The sequence below is a fragment of the Dermacentor andersoni genome, chromosome 11 (genome assembly GCF_023375885.2).
Source record: "Dermacentor andersoni chromosome 11, qqDerAnde1_hic_scaffold, whole genome shotgun sequence".
NCBI classification, from domain to species: domain Eukaryota; kingdom Metazoa; phylum Arthropoda; class Arachnida; order Ixodida; family Ixodidae; genus Dermacentor; species Dermacentor andersoni.
Window position 1 is genome coordinate 88,688,731 of NC_092824.1, and position 24,729 is coordinate 88,713,459.

Below are 24,729 nucleotides of genomic sequence, written 5' to 3' on the forward strand. Positions count from 1 at the left end.
GCATAACGACAGGCTTATGCTTCGTAGAAGCACAGGTTGCACTGGTTACGCTCGCGTGGTCGGCGAGCTGACGTAAATGCACATTGTACCGACCAGATGACGCGTCGACGCTTTCACTTCTAGGTAGCTTTCATAAAGACACACGGGCATAGGCTTGCGTATGAAGGATCATTGTTCAGTTCGTGTTCTATATAGCTTCCGCAACCGACAGCTAGGGACGCAAACGTCATCCCGTACGTCAACGACTCATGCTTCATCGCTCGCATGATTGTTACACACCGAGCTTTGCCGAACTGAACACAACGAGCCGCGGCTGTGGTGTTCCGCTGTTAAGCACGATGTCACGGGAACAAATCCCGGCCGCGGCAGACGCTTTTCGGTGCCAGCAGAATGCGTAAGCTCCCGGCACACATTAAAGATCCCCCGGTGACCCTCGTGGTCAAAATTAATCCGGAGCCCCCCCCACGACGGCGTGCATCATAGTCAAATTGTGGTTTTGGCACGTAAAACACCCGAATTCAATTTAAAACATTTCTAAATGTCCGTACAACTAATTGACTTCAATCACAAACACGCCTATTGTATGCGAAGCATGAGCACGCCGAAAATCTTCGGGTCTCGCGCGCTGTAACTTCGTGATAAACGACTCACGGTGAGTGTGAAATCACGTCCCTCCCATCTTGCGTCTACAGATCGCAACGCTGTCTCTACTGGGGCCGCATTCTCTGTGGGAAAGCTTCAGGGCAAGGTTGTATAGAACGCGTGACTACATGCAGAAAGGCTGCGCCGTTGGCTGTTGTACGAGATTATCGGAAGATTATGCAAAGCCATCAGCGACAGCTTTCACCGTACAGCCTTTTGTCATTCGTGTTTAGAGAGCTGTTCCCTTGTGCTGTAAAAAAAACGAAACAAGGAAACGAAATATACAAAGCGTAATCTCACAGCAGTCTCTAGATTTCAAGATACGTTACAGAAGAATATATGGTTTTATGGTCCCTAAGGCTATCATGCAGCTCCAGCACTGTCTCTCGAAATCTAAATCTGCACTCTATAGTATGTTATTCTGCAGGAGAACTGACTTTGTTGGGGTAGTTTGTCTTGCATTATAATTATGGCAGATTAGCGCGAATTGATAACAGACAGAAAAGAACAAAGAACACAGAAAGAAAAGCGACGGCCGACAACCTACAAAAGAGCGGTATTAGGCACAGGGCCTTTGAAGACGTTCTTTTCCCCGGAGGGCCCGCGGCATTCAGGAAGAGAGCGCAACGACTGCTGATAGCCTTCCTGCGAGACACGGGGCTCATCGACACCTGGTGACACACCCCTGATCTCAACTCGAAAGAGGATCAGGCGGAACAATTGCCGGTTGTGTATGCCAGGCTAACCCCGCCTGCTTCAACATCACCACCACCACCACCACCGCCACCAAGTGCAGAAGTGCACAAGGTGCACAGCGTCCTTGTCCATTTTGTTCTTTTGTGTCCGTTATTAACTTGCGTCAATCTGCCATTATTATAGCGCAGTTCTTCGTAGAGCAACACAGCTTTCCACCACTCCAGAACGAACCGACGGCAGCTCAGCGATGCACGGTACAAAAGTTAAATGATACCGGGTACCCCACGCGTGCGCATGCTTGCGTGCTCTCTCATTCGGGGCACGAGCACGCCTTTTCGGGGGCAGGGTGTATACGGCGCTGACAAGAGGGGTCGGGAAACTTGGAACGAAATCGTTCGGCCACGCCGAGTTTGGCCAGGAAGGAGGCCAGGTAAAAAAAAAATGCGCTCAGACGCGAGCCTCCCTTTCCAGAGTGAGCGGAGGCGTGGTGCGCGGTCATGCGGTCACCGGCTTCCAACTGTCCACCACAAAGCGCCGGGCACTTCCGAAATGACCCGCGTTTTCAGGGTCCTAACGAACGCGGTAATGAAGGTTTCTCCCAGAGCAGTCGGCCGGCACAGCGCCACAGGGAGTCCGTCGGTAGGTTTCCGCTCTTGGCTTGACCGCAGGCTCGGCTACGGGCCTTGTCTTCCGCGTGCGGTGTAGGATAAAGAGCGAACCTAAGTTGGGCTGAAAGCAATCCTTGACCGCGTAGTCAACGTATAAACGCTAATGATAACAGAAAAAAAAACCAGAACTCACAAGAAAGGTTGTGGTGTTTGTTAAGTGTGATGCTTTGAGTATTTTTCGTGTTTATGTCATCTTACGCTTTCTTTCTTTACCGTTGTGATGATTTATTACTCGTTATCAGATGTTACACATCGCATGTTCCATATGCCGTGACGTGCCGCACGTTAATAAATTATCACACGTTATATCGGCTGCGTTTTGGAATTGTCGTGCAAGTAAAAGTAGCCGGCACTACCTCTTAGCACCGACATCTCGTTGATTGATTTGAGTGATTAAAGAACAGAAAGAAGTTCGATGGAAAATCGCAGCCTTGAACCGGATGTCATTATCCCTTTCTTTTAACAACAGGTAGCACGTAGAGGTAAGCAGCATTTCTTCAGTGGGAAGTCAAAATATACCCATGAACAATTGACATTGAGAACAAAGCAATACAGAGTCGCCACTTCGGCGGTGTTCACAGCGCACACATAGTTAAGAAAGTACTTAAGCCTTAATTAAACAAGGGACAAGATATAAAGTCAGTGCGCTGTTTCACACCCCACCCGTGATTGACTATTTCTTTTAGAATTGGGCTGACATCCCGTTTCTGGCTGATCATTTCTCGCGGTAAATGAAGCTCCATTAAGTAAAATGACGCCATAAAAACACAAATATTCAGTTTCCGGTAATTACCTACCTAAATACATCATTCACAAAAGTTTACTAGTACACATAGCTTTACTTGTATTCGTCAGTGTACCATAGCTTTGCCGCATTACAATAAATAAATTCCCGTCCTCTCTCCGTCTCTTTGCACTCACAACTCCTTTTAGTTTTTTTCTATTCTTGCACGTTAAGGGTAGGCTGTTTCGTGCGCTGCGGAATCTCAGTCTCTGACACTCGGTTGTCTTGATCTTCCACAAGAAAACTGGGACATCCGAAACATTCAACCAGGCTCCAGTATAATGGAGAAATGAACAAAAACTGCGAGCTACGAAATTTCGCCAGAAAATATGGGCGCGCACAGACGGAATGTGAACGCAGCATCTGCTCAAACAGAACTCTAGGCAAACATTACTGCTTCGCGCCAGATCTTTTACGAAGACGCATTCACATCTGCGCCCGTCAAAATTGTAATGGAGCTCTGAACGGAACAAGTGATTTCACTGGCTGTTTATTGATTTTTTTCAAACCTGCGAAAACGGAGCGCTTAATATCCCATCCGAAATTCTTTGCTTTTTCATCTTCTTTTTTGTTAACATTTCCCACTGTCACGCTCTAATTCTTGGCGTCTGCTCGATGAGAAAGGGCTTGCTATTTCACCGAAAAGGCCTATTCTTGTGGAGCGAATTTCTCTTTAGTTTGCGTGCGTGCGTGCGTATGTGTGTGCGTGTGTGTGTGTGTGCGTGTGTGTGTGTGTGCGTGTGTTGTGCGTGTGTGTGTGTGTGTGTGTGCGTGTGCGTGTGCGTGTGTGTGTGTGTGTGTGTGTGTGTGTGTGTGTGTGTGTGTGTGTGTGTGTGTGTGTGTGTGTGTGCGCGCGTGTGCGTGTGTCGTTCGTTCTTTTTTTTTTCTTTTCCTTTAGTGCCTGAGCTTGATCTATATGGAAAAGCGTGCACGTTTGCGCGTGTGATTTTGAGCGAAAGTATGTTTGTCTGAATACAACTTTGGGTGAAAATGTTATGGCCACCCGTTTATTCTGTAAAGGCGCGATTTCAAAGCATTCAAGAAGAGGGTCACGAGTTTAAATGGCCCTTCTCGGCGGCGCAGCTGCTACGGCGTTCTGCAGCTGGACACGAGTTCGCGGATTCGATTTCTCCTCCTTGGCAGCCGCATTTTTAAGGGAGGCGAAATGAAAAGACGAACGCTTGCGTACTCAGATTTAAGCGCACGTTATGAAAGCCCCGTGACGACAACTATTCTGGTGCCCTCCACTCCGCGTCGTCTCTCGCTACCTGTTTCTTTGGGATATTAAAATCAATCAATCAATCAATCAATCAATCAATCAATGATTAAAATGTTCGCATACACGAACGTTTAAAGCAAAGGTGTGCGCTTCTTCGTGAATATATTGAAAGTGTTCTTGACGGCCTGTGCGCACGTATGTGTTTCTTTATTTAGCTACGAAGTGCGTGTGCTTGTGTGCACGTGTGTGTACGTAAAACTAGATAGCTCAGTGGCTACCGAGTGGCGTTGCTGAGATAGAGGGTGCGGGTTCAATCCCGGCAACGGCGTAAAGCTGCATTCCACAATGCAAAACGCGACTGCCGACAGCGCACAGGGTGCACCTTAGAGAACCCTAGGTGGAGAAAATTATTTCGGAGTCCCCCCGCCTATGGCGTGCCTAGTAAGTAGATCTCGGCTTCGGCACGTAAGGCCTCGGAATTTCATAATTTGTTGTACTCGCCGTGCCAAAGGGGGCACACCGGCTCCCTGGAAATGCGCTTCATTACGTGATCTCGTTTGTTTTGCGCGATTGATCCAGACCGAAACTTACCCGAACTGCTGCGTTCAGCGGTAATTAACAAAGCCCCTCCACAAACGAAAAAGTGCTTAAAAGAAAGTTTTACCTCGAGAGTGCCTACTTTAATACATTCGAAAAAAAAGCCATTTTGATCGGTATCCATAACGCCTACTTCGATGAAGTGTGTCCTGTTGAAAGGAAATTGACTGCAGTAACCACATATTCTAGCTCATACGTCATTTAATCAAAATAAACGTTCTTCTAAATGCAGAATAAAAAATGTCTGAGTGGGTAATAAATAGAGATCTTCCGATTCTTTAAACTGCATTTATTACGATACCTAAAGTGGGCAAAACGGATTAATTATACGCAGCTCTGAAGCATTTTACTAATTCATGAGTAGGACATTAGCAACACCTTCGTAAACATTGTAGTAAATTCAGGTAAGCCGCAAGCTCATATCAAATTTAGCCATTTTAAGCTCTTGCAGATGGGGTTTACAAAACTGCGATCTCCGTTTTGGAGACCATAGGAGATTTGCAAACTTTAGGATTAAATTCTTTTTTGAGGTTTACTGACCTTCGGAAACTGTTGTAAGACATACGAGGTCGTGAATCAAAATTCTGCTTCTTACGGTTTTTGGTGTTTACGGTTTGGCGTGCAACAGATCTAATTCCGTTTGATGCCTCGGTTATCTAATGAGAGCATATTTGCTTTTAACTTGCATCTGAATGGAGAAATTGAGGTACGCTGACGTCATGAATAGGGCATAAAGCTGGGAGACAGTCCAAGGATCCGCACGAAGCCGTATGGTGACTAGGTAGCCGTGTTTAGGTGAACTAATTACTCGTGAAACTCAAGGCCATCTCGTCGAGCTTCGAAGCAGTGCACCGACGGAATTCTGTTTGCTCTACTTTTCGCAAAAGCGGGCGCTTACAACGTTTACGTTCGGTCGTTCCTTAATGTTACGTTCACTAATGTTCGGCGAAGTTCGCGCCAATTCTTTGTGACCCACTGTACTTCACGTTGCGGTCCTACCTGTCACTAGCCTAACCATCATCTATTTGTTGCCAGAAGTGGCTACTGTGAATTATACTGACGCCCTTTAAGGGCACAAGAGATGGAGCGCCTCTATTAAAAAGCAAGAGGACCAGCCGGCATCTGTGTAACGACGCCCACAAGCAAACTTGCGAGGAATAGAGTACGAAGGACGGAAAGGGGCGAGAAGCCGGAGTAGAAGAAGGTCTTAGTAACAGCGAAGAGGCAAGGACAATCAATGTATTCAGATTCAATACTATGAAAGGAGATAACGAACTTTATACGTTACTAGATAAACTTTTCGTTTACTTATTTGCAGATAGCGCAGGCCCTTTCTGGGTCCAAGCAGGATTGGGTACATCAGTGAGTATGCAAACAGCACAAAGCATAAAAATTAATAAAGACAAACGCAAGCACTGTAGAAACGCAAACACTGTAGAAGTAATAGTTAAACAATAAAGGAACGAAAAAGAAAAAGAACACTCAGCTGTTTGGGGAATGCGAACTATTACTTTATCTCCGAAAATGACACTGTCTCCATGTCTTTCTTTTTTTACAGATGAACCAAGTGTCCTGCAGTTCACTACGATGTCTGGTAATTAGTTCTAATAAAATATGGGGAAAGTCTGTGTTGTATACACCTGTCTAATTCAGACAGGCGTATACCTCTCTGAACTCCAAGAAGCCTACGCAGAACTCCAAGAAGCCTACGCATACGCAAAGCAACACATAGTTCCCACCAGCATCTTGCAGGATAAGCGCACGTGCCAAGGGCAGGGCACGTGGTTCATTATTTTGTCGGACTCGCTTAGAATCTTGGCCGTATGCGAGTACTCTGGTGCAGGTCGCCTCAAGTTTGCTGCGGCATTCGGACATACTTAGCGTCTTTGCGTATAACATGCCCTGCATGCACTGTAGCAAACACAAACATGGATCCACACAACAAGAAAGGCGGAAGGTTTTGGCAGTAGTCAACAACGCACTAGTTGGCGGTAACATGTTTCCGCATCTGCCCACAAAAGCATCGTTGACTATCTTAAAGCGAAAACGGAGATAAGAAAAGGTTTTCACGGGAGGTCGAACTTCAATGTCGAGTTTTGCGTCGCTCCAGATTCCATAAGATCAAACTACGAGGCAAGCAGGACATGAAGGCGGCATTCTGCGATATATTGATTATCTACAGGGGCAGCAATCCGGCATGGTCATCTAGCACGGTCGTCATGGCGAAAGTGTGCCCTATTCGACCTACTATACTTCCTACACGCTTGGAATTGTCGTGCCCACGTTTCGCGCGAAGAAAGTGGAAGTCCTGGTCAAATGGAAGGGAAAAGCTAACTGAGGTCGAATATGATCACAAGAACGACGTACAAAGTACCAAAACGAAATGCAGTTGATTGACTCAGTGAACTCAGGCTAAAGAAGAAGCTAAAAGCTTTTCGCGCGAAAGTGCAATTGAAAATAGTTGATATAGTAAAATCTAGTTTAAGGCACAGGGTGCAGCTGACGCAGAGTGAGAGAGAGAAAAGAATAACGAAATGCAGAGAGGCTAACTGAGGGCGTGCGCCGTTGATAGCCCTAAGTTTGAGACAGAGAAAAGGGATTTTGGAGGCGACAAAAGAAAAAATAAATAATATAGAGGCGATGATTGGAGTGTTCACTAACATTCATAAGCGTTAGTACACTCCAGTCACCTTCAAGAAATGTAATAGGACTTTTGTTGCCTTCCACATACAAAGAATGTTTAGGCCAAGGTACCAGGATCCCTTCCTCCTTGAGCGATCTGCTTGAGAGCAACCTTTGTCAAAAGCGTATGAACAACGTTGCCTGCCCCCGCCAGGCTAACTATAGGCTGTTTAGGGCAGCTTATTTGGTATGCTGTAAGTTTCAACACCCTCAAAAATGAGAATAAATGCCGTATTTGCCACAGATGTCCTAATTGTCAGGAGCGTCACGGAAACCGTACCACACAGCCGAGCAACATATATGGTCATGATAAGGTGGGGCCTGTAAATATATGAAAAAGGCTGTACCTCCCGTAGATCTTCAATCGCCGCTTCACGCGCACGTTCACCAGCTCGCGCTAGCAAGGCAATGATACTGGTGCTTGCATATGTTACCTGCTGAGCGGTATGGTGGCGTCATCGATCATGCACTCAGAGAATGAAAGCTCTGGTCTCTGACGTATCGGAGCACATCTTTGAGTATTTTCATCTCAGAGGCACTCATGACGCACTAGGGCCTCCAGAGGCTTCAACATCGAGTGAAAACACTAAGCGTGGCCTTCTGTTGCAAGTAAAAATGGAAATGTAGGCGAATGATTGATAGGTTCACCGACGCCCTTGGCGGCGAGGATACGCGTTCACCTGCGAGATTTCCTCCGTCAATATCAAAGCAACGTTACCCACAAACAGAACGACAAACCACAGAACAGACAACTTTCCCGAAAAAGATGTCCTCCTGGCACCTCCTACTTCGGCGCAAATCTCGTACTTTGCCGAAACAACTTCTCGTCGCAAACAGTTTCCTTTTGTATTCATATGCTCGCAGCGATAGTCTGCACTTGCCGCAGTGACATCTGCTTCTGAGAGCCTGCACTCCGCGGGACCCGACAACGTCGTTACTGCCGCATGGCGCGCGTCTACTTTAGATATGCACCGGAGCTCGTCTCCAACTTGTTCTCCCGCCTTCCCCTCCCCCCTCCCCCGTCTGCCTCTTTCGAGCTAGTTCCGGTCGCATAACAACGATTGCCAGTTTCCCTTCGTTTCGGACTCGCTCTTGACTCCTCTTCCGTTTTCCCGCCGGCATTCGCGCTGTGCGGCGACCACGTCCGTGCGGCTACTTCCTCTTCGCGCGAGGAAGGAAAAGTCATCTGTTCCTCAGTTCGTGTCTCGCAGTCCTCTTGTAGCACTGTTTCTTCTCCAACGTATCCGTGCGGGAATTTCCCCGCAACGAAACAACCCATTTTTGCAGCCTGAGGACTGTTAATCATGCTGCCGAGAACGCTCACGACGTCTTCTAGCTGGCTTGCCGTTCCTGATGCACAGTTGTTGTTGTTGTTGTTGTTGTTGTTGTTGTTTCCCTAAATCAATCGAACTTACATCAACCGGGCCTGCTATTAAACTCAAAAGAAACTTCCCAAAATGCTACGAATGTTTGACAGTGGGACCAAAAAAGGAGGATTTATCAGCGATTTCTCCCTTTCTGAACTTATTCCCCGCGATAGCAGCAGGCTCTTACTGCGGACGCTACAATTTGACTTGCTAACTTGATTTACAGTTTACTAGGATATTGCACACTGGCAATGACATTACCCATATTATATTCTCTACGTCGGGCCTTATTTTCTTTTATGTATTGACGTTGCAGCCATGTTTTCCATTCTGTTATCACGTTGATTTACGAGTACGGATGCGTCAGATTTGTACATATGAAGCGTCTTGCGGGGACCCAATCATTCCAGTTTAATGGGTGACCGTCCCGTGTACTAGACTACGTTTTTAGAGCCGGTGCTCGTAAAGACACTATTGGCGTGTCTGTGCCGTGTTCGTGTTCGTGTGTGTGTGTGTTTGTGTGTGTGTTTGGGTAGTGCCCTGTAGATATAATATTCATTTCCTTTCGCACAACCTTTCCTGAGTAACCAATACCAGATTCTTGGACAGCCGGGCCTAACAAAGCCTACCTTCCCACATTTCCTCACATGAAATGAAAACGAAAATAAACAAAATTGGCAGCCTGACGCGAAGGGCGTAGTAGTGAGAGCGTGAGCAAGGTTTAGCGTTCCATGCGATCTCCTCCGACAGTGTTCTATCAGCACGCGTGCGAGATACGCTGGAGCTGCGCAGCAGGCTGCCAGGGAGGTGTTTATGCTGCCGAGCTGCAGAGACACCTCCCTGGCAGCTACCAGGCGTTTCATAACGGTTGCGTGGTGAAGAAAGCCACCAGAGTCGCTGCAGTCGTCGCACCTCGAAGGGGCAACCGCTGAGACCGACGTAAAAGAGACGGCGTTCTTTTTTTCACCTCCCAATGAAAAAAGAATTAGACGTCTTCAGTTTGACGTTTAGTGTTCGTTCCGCCCAGACCAGTATATGCACACAGCTGCTCAGCAGGAACGCTGATGCGCATGCGCACTTAGCTCACGCCGGCAAAGAAAAGCAAGCGCTGTCGCGGTTCCACTGCTGTGCCGATTGAACGCAGTCTTATGGGGCGTAAGCTTGGCTTTGCCCCTACACAGAACGAACAGAACGACGTGCACTGCAAACGCAATGCACGTCGAACCAGGATCTGAAGATCTGACCTAGCGCGCGCGGACCGCGCATGCGTATTCAATGCCGTGACGACGCGACGTTGGTGGCGGCGACGCGACGCCGACGGCGGAAACGCGCTTCGAGTGTCCATATAATTTTTAATGCATCAGAAGCACACCTCGCACACTGCCAGAAGAAACAAGCGGCAATGCCGGCAAAAGGTGTGCAGCCAGGTGTTTTAAACGTTTTACGCCGGTTTGCCCTAAAAAATGTCATCGCAGTCACTTTTTTTTAGTCTATCCAAAAATTTATCTAAACTCAGTGTGTACTGTGAGTAAAAAGTAGATGTTTTAAATATTGAGCGACTTTAGCATACGCCAAAGAGGGTGAAGGCGAAAGCCTGCGCGCTCAAGAGACATTCATTAAATTACTTGAAATTCTCATGCGACTGTATTGCTACTTCTTATTTCTTGTTTTCACCCACCAAAGGTCGCGGATTCGGGTGCCTTAATTGACGCTACCTTAATTAGGTGTGCCTTAACTAACTTCGCCCTAATTGATACGAAAGGTCGTGGGTTCGACTTCCATATAATCTCGACGGTTTGACTCCCGGCGAAGGTCGGGGGTTCGAGTATTTGAATTACCTCGACCTTAACTCCACTTTTTTTTGGCATGATGAGTGGCAACGGCGCCAGCTGTAAACGAAGACGATGACGAACGTGCGAGAAGTGGCATGAGTGCGTGTCTGCGCGAGGCGAGCTCACATAACTTTCTGTACCGCATGAGACTTAAGGCTTTCGCCTTAATAAGTACAGTGTCATATTGTTCAACATATTCAACATTCTGTAGTAAGCGTGACCTTCAGTGACCGGCCCTACTGTGTGTGATCAGTACTGTGCCCTAACGCTTCTTCCTTCGAAGATGGGAGGTGGCCGGTACAAACACCTTGTAGTGTATATTGTGAACCGACTACCGGTGAAACGGTGATTACGTGCAGCTATACTTGGCGTTTCATCGTGGAGAACACAATTAGCCGCATAGTGAACTAGCCATGGATGTGGTTGATAATTGTGGAGGCTGTTCGACGCTGCGTCACTTTAATTCCGGCTGCAGAGTTCTACTTTAGTCTTTAGATTTGTCCTGTTGCTCTTCCTTTCCTCTTTCCTCCACTCCTTCCTATCTTCTATTTCTGTGTTGCTGTCACCTCCCTTTAGAAGAGTAGGCAGGCGTTGTGCCCCTTCCGATGGCAGTTGCCAACCAGCTCCTCGCTTTCCCTTTCCTGTTAACTGTGTATATGTGTTCAAAACAAATAATAATAATAATAATAATGTTCGCTTACGAAAATATTTAAACAGCGTGTGGAGTTAATCTACTACGTCTGCCTGTAAAGGGTGCATCGCCGCAAGCATTATATTTTAGTGGTAGAGCCAACTTCAAGCACTGTATTGGCAGGTAGAAACGCAGTGTTTCCGGGAAGGCATTGTGCTTACATGTTACAGCGACACAGCACGCGAGACAGCTACTGCTGCGCAGCAGAAACAGGGCCTTGTCAGTTATCATGCGTCTTAGAATGGTGGGTTGAGGAGGAACGCAGCCAATGAAGCCGCTGGCTAGCGCTTCGATGATGGCACGAAATGAAACCGAAGCAAAACCGTTGGCGTTCGTAGCTTGACATTTATTGCCTGTTCCGCTCACAAGACTGTGTGCACACAGATGCACAATAGCAATACCAGCGTTTGTGTGCACAGTGGTCTCGCTAACAGCGGAAACGGGGACGCTGCTGTGGCTTCTCGGCAGAGGAGATTCAAAAGGCCGTGAAGGGGCGCTGACTTGGCATTGTCGTATTGGCATTGTCGCTGACTTGGCATTGTCAATTAGAGATCCGCTTCTATGCCTACACAAACGGGCAGCACATTTAACGTAGAGATCATGACAGCACGATGGCACGGACGCGCCTCGCATTTCCGTATAATCGGTATCCCAATAAAACTTCATTTGCATCGTCTTTGTCCGACACGGTAGTGCTTTCTGTGGCACCCAAAACGCACACAGAGACACCACCACTCTCAGTGGCTGCTTGGCACACAAAAATTCAAAGCAATGTGGTACTGTGTAAAACATGATAGCCATGACGTGTTTTCGGCTCCTTACAGCGCATGTAACCTGCAAAAGTATAGCCTTCGACGTCTGCTTATATTACTTGGAGGCAACCGTTACGGGGGTAGAGAATCGGACACCACATATTGTGCTATCTAAAAATGGCGGTCATGACGTGTTTACGAATTCGAAATTACTTCCGGCGTATGTAGTGCGCGAAACCACAGCCTTCGAGTTCTGTTTCTTATATGCAGAGGCAACCATTGCTGGGGCACGGATTTGGACACCACCTATTCCCAAGAGCAAATTTGGAACAATAGATCTGCAGTTAGATATGCAGTTGTGAGCTGGTCAGGCTTACAACTGCATTTGCTGCATGGCCGTGAACTCAATTGCAAATCGTGGTGGTGGGCGTTGAGACGGAGTGGCCTAATGAGTAATGTGTGCTGGAAAGAACGGCAAGATGAACACTGCATACCCGGTTTCTACCTTTTAACTACTGTTCACAGTAAGCGAAAAAAAAGAGTGAATGGGAAAGACCGTAGAAAGATTCTGTGATGCAAAACCTAATTCATGTAATGAGAAGGAACGAAACGAGTAAGGAGTGCACAATAAAGTTTAGCGATGGAGCCTTCTGATGGCAGCGACACACTTTCTTTTACAGTTCCGGCTGTTTGTTTTTGTCCTCGTACATTCCCCTTTTAGGACAGTTGCAGTTTAGACGCGTGCCTCCATGATTTCAGCATCTAACCGCGATAATTAAATAAAGAACGAGCTTTTCAGGTTCGTAACATGTCACCTCATAGCAACAACCGAAGTAGAAAGCGACCATATCCCTTAGTTGTCTTGCGGGTTTCATACGAATATGCTATTATTGAGAAATTATAAAAGTTACTCGAAAAATGGTTAGTAATTATGCGTAATTTTTTTTTTACTTTACTTGCTTCCGGACATTTTTCTGTATATACTGCCAGTCCCAACGAGGATCTTATCAGAAAAGGCAAACACGTAAAACACACAGTAAAAGAAGTCCGATTATAGTTGCAACGTATAGTTATAGTATAGTTACCAATTATGCAGCATAATTCTAGCTTAGTATGAAACAATAATACTAATAACAAACATATCACAAGAAATCACGCGTGGTTAGACAAGGAATAAGTTGTATGATGTGTTAGCTGACCCTTATACAAAGGGAGAGCCATATGGCAAGGACATTAGAAAAATGTATAAAGCAATAAGGTAGGACTTAATGAACATGTTAAACAAAAGTGCACGCGACATTTACAAGGTTACCTTTGATTTCTGCGAAACACCTAACTTGCTATCCAGTTATGACAGGAAATTATCTATACTATTACAACTAGTTACATATTTGTGCAGAATATTCTACTCTCTAATCTTCTGAGGGAAAAAGGAGTACATAAAGTAACCGGTCTTTGATAGGTATTCCTGTAGACTTTCGGCATGTTTCTGGCATGAATATCTAATTTCCCCTTTAGGTAAGTACCTGTAACACATAAAGTTAAGCTCGTTATTAAAAAGTTCAAGCATCCTTTTCTGGCACGAAAATAAACGCGGGTAAGTAATTTCAGGATTCTAGCTTTGCCAGTTAATTCTGAGGGGGGATCGGATAAAGTGTAACCAGTTACTTAGATAAGCGGATAAACCGTCACTCGCCTCCGCTAAAGCTCATAAACTATCTTTGCACACAGCCCTGAAGTCGCTACTACGTTTACTGAAATTACTTACACATTAACTTTCTTTAGGAGCATTACAGGCACAACAAAAATGACAAAAGCGATTATATCTGTTTCTCGTTTGTAGCTACAGGGATCAGCAAAACTACAATTATCAGCAAGGAGACCACTTCCCAAAGTGAAAGTTTATCTTGAAGGAAGCATTATGCGAAATTTTATATAGCCAGACCCGGTTATAAGAAGCCAAAGTTGAATAAATCGTGCTCTGTGTTGAAAGCGAGAAACTTTTTGCCTATACTCACGCGAAATGCATCCCTTAAAAAAGCAGGACAATGGGCTGTCGAATTATGGGAGCCTACTACCTGCGCCATATAAGCGCCTTCAGGGGCCATCTTTATCACGGGTATGCTTTCCACACGTATTTTCTTACTAATATACAGCCAGGTATGCTCGACAGGCTCTACAGACGTGACTGGGTACAGCGATGTATGAAGCATAGGTCGATAGAGAGCTAGGTTATAGTGTGCCGCTGCGTTACCTACACGCGCTGCTATCAGAGTTCGGTCGCAATTGGGCGTTTAAAGAAGAGGACCTGGGCACCTCCCCTGGCAGCAACATTTGACGTGGCACCACAAAGCGCCTATTAGGAGGCTACGCCCTGGGAAGAAACATCCTCTTTCAAGCACCGAGGCATTGTATTGGCTCAGCACATAGCCTAGAGCGCGCTAGAACCTAGCTTATTGGTAGGTACACGGCGGCAGCTCTAGTCTGCCTGCCACTGCTGCTGTGGATGCTCAACAACGAAACCGTCTGTGGTTAGACGAGGGGCGCCCAGAGACCACACGCACATATGTCTGTAGAGTTTTTCTAAGGTAGCAGCAGCACCCAGCACCAGGCCAGGGGACATCTCTACCCATTAAAAAAATCAATGGGTTTCTGGTGTCACTGGGTCTAAAACTCAGCTCTCCCTCGTACGAGGCAAATTTCCAAGCACTCCACCGATTTACCCTTGTATAACGAACAGGCCATAAACGTTCTTTATAGCGGGATTCGGTTATTCCGAGTTACGTGATCTCGACACGCGTAGTTATTTATCTTTCTCCGGTGACCACTTTTCCCCGGCTAACAAATGTTAAGCGTAATCGCTCGGCGGAGGACAAGCCTGCACTTTTCGGAAGTTTCTCGAACGTTATTCATGATTTCTATTCGCTGTCTGCTGCCACCGAACCTTGTGTAATCTGAATGTACTCGCGTCACCTATTGTGTAGTACTTTCTGGAAGGCACGCGAACACTGAAACCTTCGACCAGTCACGTATAAAAGCCGACTTGTTTGACCCGCTGATGAGGTTTCCATGATCGCCGACTGTGCTCGCCACTTTCGTCGTACTTTGAGTGTATCCTGTTTTTGTGGGTGCAGGTTCGCCCAACGAAAAGTTAGCTTCGCGATTCAAAGTTTTGCTTATGTTTTCGTCACCGTCACTGCAACGTGACAATATATCGATCTATGTTTAGGGTACGAACCCCTTTCTTATAACCGGGCTGTATTTCATTTGCCATCGCCAAACAATGTGACGCATCTGTTATCCAGCTCGAAAAAGTTCTCCACACCAACTGAGCTTCCGTGGATCTTGGCGGCTACGAGTGCCGTCTCCTGCTCATACTCACGGCACTTGGAGTTTAGTGATCTAAATCCTGGAATATTCAGCATACGCATCTTTTTACAGAAAAATGTGCTCTGAAAATGCGCGAGTTGAAAGAAAAGTTGCCCTCTTGTAGCACCTCGCTGCAGGGGCCACGATGTATATCATCAAATTACCCTACATTTTGCCTGCAAAAAATACAGGCATGTTTATTTACTGACTTTATAATCAGGAAGCAAATTATCTATTTTAATATGTCCTTCAGGCACCGAGTCATTCTACCCATTATAAATTTAGTTTCATTACATTTCTTGCATCTTCAGAATCATCAAACCTGACAGCGGCAGTACGAGTCAAGAATTTTCATTTATATAGTCAAGTTTTGTCAAACATACACAACGCGGATCTCATGCAGGAACTCTGTGCAGGAACAATAGATGTGAGGACATCCAACATCGAATCTCAAGCATACTTGTAAAGAATATATCCAGGCGCTTGAAATCTATGCCTGATGTAAACCATGGGCCGTATTCTGTAGCGGTTCCTTTGGGAACCGGTTCCTTTGGGCTGTTGCCATTGGTCGGCGTTTCGTTGTCGTCATCCCTGGTGGCCGGGACGACAAATTTTGATGACGTCACACAGGTTGCCAATCTTCTGGAAAGGAACCGGTTCCCTGCTAGGAGAGGAACCGCGGAGAAGTGGTTCTCTCGAGGGTCGCGCGCGGGGGCGAGCATGATGTCGAGGGTTGCTAGGGCAACCGTGGCTGCCGGCTAACCTCGCGCCAGCTGACGAGCCGGCACCTAGACGAGACGAGACAGAGACGGCAATGGCGGCTCCTTTGGTTGTGTTGCTGGGGAGTGGCGAAAGACAACGACGCGACGAGAGGCAACGACGCGACGCGTTCGGCATGGCCGAAGAAGAGTTTCGAAGGCATTTTAGGCTCTCCAAAGACATAGTGTGACGTCTTTGCGATGAGCTGGAAGGACATCTCGGACCTCAAAGATTTCGTGGTGTCGACACTACGATGAAAGTGCTGTGCGCGCTGCGGTTTTTTGCCACCGGGAGCTTTCAACAGTGCGTCGGGAATGAAGAAGCGATTGCACTGTCGCAGCCTTCGGTCAGCCGGATCATTACAGCCGTCGCCAAGGCCATTACGGTTGTGGGCAAAGAAAAATGATGGGTTAGATTCCCATCCACGGCGCAACAGAAAGCCGCCGTCAAGGAAGGCTTTCTTAGCCGTGGAAAAATTCCAGGATTTCTAGCATGTGTGGACGGGAGTCTGATAGCCATCGTTCGCCCTAAGCTCGGCCCCGGCGAAACGGAATCGTACTGGAGCCGTAAAGGGTATTACGCCCTCAACTGCATGGTCGTGAGTATTGTTCATTGACAAATATTTTCGATATGTGATTGCGCGAGTGCACGTTGTAAAAAACTTCGTTTCGTTATTTTTCATCAATTGCCGGTAATACTTGCGTTCCTATTCGAGAAAGTAGCGTTTGTGTTGTATGTGTAATGACGACTTTGATCTTGGCAATAGAACCCGGCCGCACTTTTTCAGTGCTCTCTAATCACAGTTGAATAGCCTTTTCGATGCTACAATGTAAACACATTACGCGCGACTTAAACCGGAATAGACGCCGTAGCAGTGAAGGGAGTCTTCGTCTGCGAGCGATCCTAACAGAAGACGAGCCCTTGTGATTCTTACTCGACGTAAAACTAAAGCATTGTGGCAACAGACTGTAAACGTGAAAAGGAGCATCCCATCAATGAAAATGGTGTGAGGGAGAATGAGAATGTGTGGACACCCATTTGCTCTAGCTGTTAATACGGCACATGCTGTTTCCGCGTTCTTTCGCTTGTAATAGGCACTTTGTCTGAAAAAAAAAAAAAAAAACACAGGTGGAACTCTTTAGCAGAATCTTATACAATATGGACGGAAGAAACCAAAGGAATTATTTTGCACATTGTGTTGTGACCGCACGCCATACATGAGCATGTGTACACATGCCAACATTGCATTTGCAGGTTAAGATGACATTGTTATCATGCTGATCATTAGTTCAACTGCCTACTGCGTATGTTGATATCTCTTTTTCTGTAATTGTGTTCGCTGACTGAACAGTAACTGATTGGCAAGTAGTGTTGTAAGCAAAAGATTGTGCCAGATATTTGTTGCAGTGGCACTGACACCTTCTCTTTGCTTTCTCTTATGAGGTGTGCGACGCGAAGCTGTATATCCTGGCAATTGACCCACGGTTTCCGGGATCGTGCCACGATTCTTTCGTCTGGAGCTATTCTGCATTTCGCCGCCGCCTCACTCGTGGCCTGTTACTTCATGGAGAAGTGTTGCTTGGTAAGTGCACCTAAAGTAGCAGTGCTTCTTCCACATGTAAAACATTCACAGACAAATAGTTTTGCATCCTAGCAAGCTTTAAGAAAGCGTGATTTGCTAGAAATGTGTTGTGAATGCAGCAGTACCTAATGAACCTGCAGCGACTATCGAGAGAAACAAGTCTCTCTTAAAAGGCAGATATTTGTACCAGCATGTATACAACAGCTGACATGTTATGCTGTTTATTGATTAATTTCAATACACTGAATGCCACGTGGAGCGTTACAGGCAGGAGTGGAATTCTACAGAACACGTCAAAATGTCAGTTTTCAAGTATGGTGGAAAAGGGTTGGTGACAATGGACTCGGGGACCTGGTCCCTGTCCTTGGAACAAAGGAATAAGCGTGTGCGTGAAACTTTCGGCATCGACGTTAGTGATCGGTGTAGTATATATTGTAGAATGGTGCAAGTTGCGCTATTTTTCTTTGTGTCGCAATGTGTGCGATTTTTTTTGTTGCAGCGACATGTGGTGCTGGAGTGATTAGAAAGGATCAAACGGGTAGCTCGATTTTGGGTACCTTCATGAGAAGAGGTACGAAAGGTAGAGCAAGGATCCCAGATACTGTCAGCATATTCGAGAGTAGACCTTAGAAGTGTTTTATAAAATAACACTTCTGAAGAGAGAAGAGCTAATAAGTTTTAGCGGAGGATGTACATTTAGGGAGGGGCAAATGGGATGAACGGAGCAGAAAACCGCGAGTATGAAATAAATATTACATGTCCAACTTAACCTGAGAATGAGATTTGCAGCCAAGACAACAGGTGAAATTGGGCTTTTCTTTAAAATGAGTCAAACTTTCTTTACAGCTTTCCGGGAAGGTAAATGTTTGATAGATATTGCAACAATAAATCCAAGACCCGCTCCTGTTGTAAAAGGGCCCTGGCGTAGACTGTGTTCTTGCATTGTGCCTTAATGTATCCATTTCGTTCACTGACATGCAACACTTTACAGGGGACTCTGGGTACCCGCTAGAGCCATGGATCATGACTCCTGTGCCTGGTCACCCAAATCGCCTCACGGCAGAGGGGCGCTATAATGAGGCACATGCCTCAATGCGAAATGCCGTTGAGCGATGCATAGGAGTCGTCAAAAGCCGCTTCCGATGCCTGCAGAGGCATCGGGTGCCCCACTACTCGCCTCAGAAAGCAGCCACTATTGTTGCAGCTTGTGCAGCGCTGCATAACCTCTGCCTTGCAGCAGGCGTGCCTCTGCCAGACGACCCAGATGACGACGGTGCACATGACGACAGCGCACAGGAGCCAGCCCAGGCACAAGTGCCGCTTCAAGTACAGGTGCCACCGCAGGCGCACCCTGTACAGCCTTCTCGAGCTTTGTTTCAAAGAGGCCGTGCGGTGCGTGAACCCATAGTTGGTGTGTTTCGGCTGCCCAGAAATTTGCGCATTGCCTACCTGCAAAGTGTGCGCCGGTGCATTCGCTGGCAAATGAGGCGGAGACATGTGCTGGTGTAATATGTTTTATTTTTCTTTTCATGAAAGTAAATAGGCCGTGCACTTCAACATAACACATTGCGTGTGCTCACATGTGGCTAATCATAGTATGCTGCATACTGCAGTAGTGAAAAGCACATGATTTGTCTATGTTGAGCATGACAGATACACATGCAGTGACAAATAACCATGTGCCATTATGTTACTCCTTTGCTTTGTTCACTGTGCTTTTGAATATTGTCTCGCCAGGGAATTTTCTTTAAATAAAGGTTATTTCCAAGGTGAATGGCAACCAATCTTGCATTGTTGAATATTGCTTTGCAATGCCTATTTTACTGTGCAGTATGCATTGTTCCAAAGCTGTAGATGTCTGTTCATGTGTGACACGCAAGAACAGCATGAGTTACACAGCAACTGAAATGTCGTTCAGCAATCTGTATAGCACATATTGAAACGTATAGCAACAAACGAGACATGTCAAGCACTTATTGGAGCAGGATTTCTTTAAATAGCAGACACTCATGCTTACTACTGCTTTGTTTAAACTCAAGAGTTGCTTCAACATTGCATTTCTTGCACGCATGATTTCACATAATGCTCGTAATTGCTGCTTAACAAGGTGCTAGAATATAAACAAAATCATGACAGTGAAACATTTCTTCATTTTTTTATTCATTGGGTACCTGCTTCGTCATTCAGGCATTACAGCAGGGAGGGTACAACTCATATAAATGAACACTCAAAATTACATTCATAAAGCATGGAAGAAATCATCATTTGAACAAATACAGACAGTGTCAGGTGGTAGAGTATTCCAGTCTCTTGTAGTACGAACATAGAAAGAGTAGCGGAAAGCGTCGCTTTTAACCCTCTATTGCATGGCGTCCCATATTTGGCACATACTGGTTACCATTCTTTTTTGTGTGTGTGAGATTCCCAGTTGAGAATGTGATACCGTCAGAGTAAATCTCGTAGTTATGCGCACTTATTATGGGCAAGTGCTGCCATCTCTTGAGTGATACACAAAACAGAGGTGAAGTAGATTTTGGGATGCGACGTGAAACTCGGAGGGGGCAAACACGAGCAAGTGGTTTTTTTTTTTCTCTGAAAAGTTCGACCGCAGAAACATAGAAAAATTATTGTGGCATATTTTTTGGCCTCGCCAATTCAAGGCAGTTACTAGTTTTCTCAATTTTGCCTGCAACTACAGCAGAGAAACCGAAATCGGTGTGTGCACAGTATGAACTTGAAATACAAAATATGATAACGTGCTGCCATCTGTTCAATAGCCCGAAGCTGCAGGTCACTCTATCACAAGATGTAATTTTGACGATCGGTACGGTGAGGGCGAATTGTCTGCCAAACAGCTGCCTGAAAAGTGAAAAGGAACTGAAATGTAAAGGAAGTGGTGCTTCAGAGGCACTCACAAGCGCGATAGATGACGTAGAGTTATCGTGTGTGCGTTGATACGATAACCGCGCCGTGACATTTCTGTCGAGCTTTGTTGGGAGAGATCCAGTCCAAAAGACTCAGCGCTGGTTTACCTCCGCCAAGGTGTTTCACGAAATTGATTGCCCCAGCGTAGTAAAGGTCCATAACAGGCACATGGGTGGTGTCGACCTGCTGGACTCTGTTTGGACTTTACTGCATACATATCAGATGTCGAAGAAATGGCACTTTCGAATTTTTACGCCTATGCTAGACTTATCGGTAGTAACAGCATGGGTATTGTACAGGAGGGTGCAGGAGCAGCTTAGGAGGAGACAAGTACTACCGCTGGCTCAATTAAAAGCAGAAATTGCAGAATGCCTTACCTCGCATAACAAGTGCCTACCCAACTAGCGACCAGGAAGGACTTCTAGTCAGGACATCGAATTCCATGTTCAAGTCAAAAAAGCACAGGGACCAGCAGCCGCAATGCCACCCAAAGACGACCGATCTGACCAAGTCAGCCACTGGCCAGAATTTGACGAGAAGAAACAAAGATGTAAGCGGCCACCTTGCACAAACAAGTCGTTGGTAAGATAGAGGAAGTGAAACATTCATCTGTGTCTGAACGCAGCAAACAACTGTTTCATTTCATTCCCCACATCACATTAAAAGGCCACCGTCCGTGAAGCTTTGTTTTCCGCCCATGGCAGCAAGAGCGCTCAGCCATCTTCATGGTGTGCCATATTTGGCTCAAAGCTTTATCTTTATTATTACAGTCGTGTTTGTTCATTCAATCAATAATGAAAGCTGAAAAAATGACTTTCATAATTCATGCAATAGAGGGTCAAAAGGAATCTCACATATTTTTAATTTGTGATCTCGCCTTTTAGAAACATATGTGGGCGGCTGAAAATACAATTACCTGGCTATCCCCGTATTAGAGTGGTATATGTTATGAAGAAATTTTAATCTGAGATTTCGGCGACGGTGTTCAAGAAGATGCCAATTTAATGCTTTTTTGCTTTCTGTCATGTTAAGCATCCTGTCATAATTGCCAAGGACAAACCGAACTGCCCTGTTCTGCACTTTTTCTAGTTTATCTACAAGTTCTGTAGCATATGGATCCCAGCAAACACACGCATACTCCAGTGTACTGCGCACATGTGTGAAATACAGTTGCTCCCTAAGTTTCTGTGGCAAGCTACTAAAGTTACGTTTCAAAAAATCTAATGCTCCGACAGCCTTGTTCCTAACATGAGTAACGTGTCTGTTCCACCTTACATCAGCAGAAAAAAATACATCTACACTTGTTCAAGAGTAGCATTATTTAAGTGTTACGATTGCTGTCGTATGAGCTCTTCCCGGTAAAGGTGACGTGGACACTCTTTTTCTCATTCAGTGACATTTTTCACACCATATGGCAATCAAATCCAAATCGTGTTGTAGTGCTTGTTGGTCAGATTCGCTGTTGATGACCCTATATACTATACAGTCATCTGCAAACATTGTAAATATTTATTTATTTATTTACATGTACCTTACAGGCCTTCGAGAAGGTATAGTGTAAATGGGGAAATACGGTAACATATTAGTATGGAATCGGGAAAGAAATAAACATCAGCATAATGAAAGGAGTACGCACAGAACATGGAAAATTATTACATTAGCAAATACAATATGTAGAGCAATAACAATAAATGGTAAACAACAACATAATAGCATAATAACATTGTAAACGTTTTTGCATGTTATACAGTGGTAAGTATTGTAAAGAAATTGGGACCACTGAAATTCTTTAACTTGTAGAAAAAATGCAAGAAAATTACAAAAGACATGACGTGTTTAGACGGTTGAAACGGCATATTGATCGTTTAGCAGATTGCGAAATGCAGTGTGTTTATATTGGCATGCAATGGTATCTGGTAGTGCGTTCCATAAACGGACCGCACGGGGCAAAGTTGAAAAATTAAAAGCGTGTGTGTTGCCATAAATCGCGACAGCGCGTCGACTTGGCGTTGACCTATTGAAACTCATGCGCTGATGTTCACCTCTTCGTCGGGCTCGAAGAACGGCGGGCAGACTCCGATGGCGCTCGCCCTTCCAACTAGGGAGAGGACGCGCCCTCGCGGTCCGGGCAGGCTGCCTCCTCCGGTTCCTCTGTGATTAACACGTTTGTTAGAATATGGTGCGCAAAAGCTCCATCAACGAGTGTGCTTACCTGCTTTCGGCGTGCAAGGCGGCTGCATCACGGCGGGCGTTATACACATCTTTCTTCCACACGCCGCGCCATTGGGCTGCAGTTTTCACTGCCGGGCCCTCAGCGTTCAGCAAGGCAGTCACTTGCTGCCAGAGCTCCTCCTTGCGCGCCGCCGTCAGCTGTTGACCCAGCACACACGACGCCTTCGCAAGGTAGGGGTGCTCTTCAACAAATGACACGAGTATATCGCGCTGCCTCGCTCAAACATGAGGACCCAGTTTCGGATTCGGCGCGCAAACTGGCAAGTCCAAAACGTAAACAAAGCGAGGCAACTTGTTTGCATAACGTATGGCACACCACCTAGCGACTAAATAAGAAAACAACACAAATAAAATTACAACTCCCAGTAGCGGTCTGCGCGGCAAGCTCACATTTATTACTGAAAATATATTTGCAAGTGTTCTATACAAAGCAATGTTTTTTTATCAAACCAGCAACATCCTTCAATTGCTATACCGTCCCCTAAGTACAAACAAAAATGATGACGTGATCTTCCGGCAGACCGCCGCTCGTTGATTGGTTCCCCTCACGCCGCCCCGTTCCACTCTTTCTCCGAGTGACGTAATCCAGACGTAACAGCCAAAGGGAACCGGTTCCCAAAGGAACCGCTACAGAATACGGCCCCATTGTGGAAATAAACCATGAAGGAACTCTACTAGCTACATGACCACATACTGACATCGTGTGCAAACATCCAACAACCTCCCTTCCAACTATAATAAAAACACTTTACACATATTATTCGAACATACAACAAGGTCCGGTCAGAAGTGTTTTATAATGTACATGACATGTTTACAATATCAAACTTTTCGTCAGTTTTCTCTCTTGTCGCGTAATATCTTGGCGAGCACAACAGTGTACACAGCGCCTGACTCTGTATTTTTTTTCTTTCCCCTTGTTTCTTTTTTTTTTGTGTCCGGCTAAGACCTTATCTGATCGCGCCGTCCCAATTTAAAGCGCGAGCGCGAACAACAGCATGGCGCTCGTAAAACTTGTTTCTCGCTACTGTCGCGTCAGCGCGTCGTTTCGACGTAATCTTGTTCAAAACGAAGAACTTTCAACCAGCCTCATTTCACGCTTTTTTGGCGCTTGCTGTTCTTTTATAGCTTGTTCTGTCGATTTGCTTTTCGCTTTACATAGTGGTCGCCGCCAGCCAGGTCTGCATGCATCTCCGCGCATCCAGGCAAATAACGTGACCTGGGTGGACTTTACGGTCAACCCCGGAAGCGACTCGTGTAAATTACCTCGGTAATCCTTTCTCGCTTGGCCACGCACACAACATCACATGACCTAAAAGTAGGTCACGTAACTTTCTCTCACGCTGTATACTGCGGCGCATTATAATCGCAGCTTGTTCGACCTGCTTAAACAAGCAAAACGACGCGGTACGATACCGTCCAATCTAGAAAAGGCCTTTTAAATGCAACTAACCAAAATGCTTTCAAGAATTATTAATAATTAAATAGCAAAAATGTCCCAATTCTAGCGCTGATATTACTTGGAGGATGACGAAGAAACATTAGGAGATAAGGAACACACAATGAGTTTAAAAAATTCAGATAACAAATTAAACGGAAACTCTGGGGATTTCCGTACCAAAACGACAGCCTGAATGTGAGGCCCGACGTTGTGGGGGACTCACAACGTCGGGGGTTTCAGCACCGGGGGTTATTTAACGTAGACCTAAATCTAAGTACGCGAGCGCCTTTGCATTTCACCTCCTGTTGGCATGCTGCCTCCACGACCAGGATCGAACCCAAGACCTCGAGCTCAGTAGCAGAACGCCATAACTCCTGATCTACTGTGGCTGCTGCAGTGCTCTAGAGAACGGTAATATCAGGCGTGGCATTAGGCGATAGGAATAGGTCATAAGGAATCACACGGAAAAAAAGTGTAGCAGATAGTTTAGT

The 24,729-nt window shown here is 45.9% G+C and overlaps 2 protein-coding genes across 4 annotated transcripts in view; one reads left to right on the forward strand and one right to left on the reverse strand.

The window, feature by feature from the left end:
• Window positions 1-24,729, reverse strand: part of LOC126518320 (uncharacterized) — a 467,293-nt gene that overhangs the window by 175,496 nt on the left and 267,068 nt on the right. The window lies entirely within an intron of this gene.
• Window positions 16,594-19,414, forward strand: LOC129381485 (putative nuclease HARBI1). Its single transcript, XM_072285595.1, has 3 exons — window positions 16,594-16,656; window positions 17,502-17,640; window positions 18,632-19,414. Exons 1-3 carry the CDS (start codon window positions 16,651-16,653, stop codon window positions 19,147-19,149), a joined length of 663 nt encoding a protein of 220 aa, XP_072141696.1. The 5' UTR covers window positions 16,594-16,650; the 3' UTR covers window positions 19,150-19,414.

Excerpts from the sequence above, each read along its gene's own strand:
- LOC129381485 (XM_072285595.1), top strand. Across the intron at positions 17,641-18,631 it reads TCATGGAGAAGTGTTGCTTG|GGGACTCTGGGTACCCGCTA; the intron begins GTAAGTGCACCT and ends AACACTTTACAG.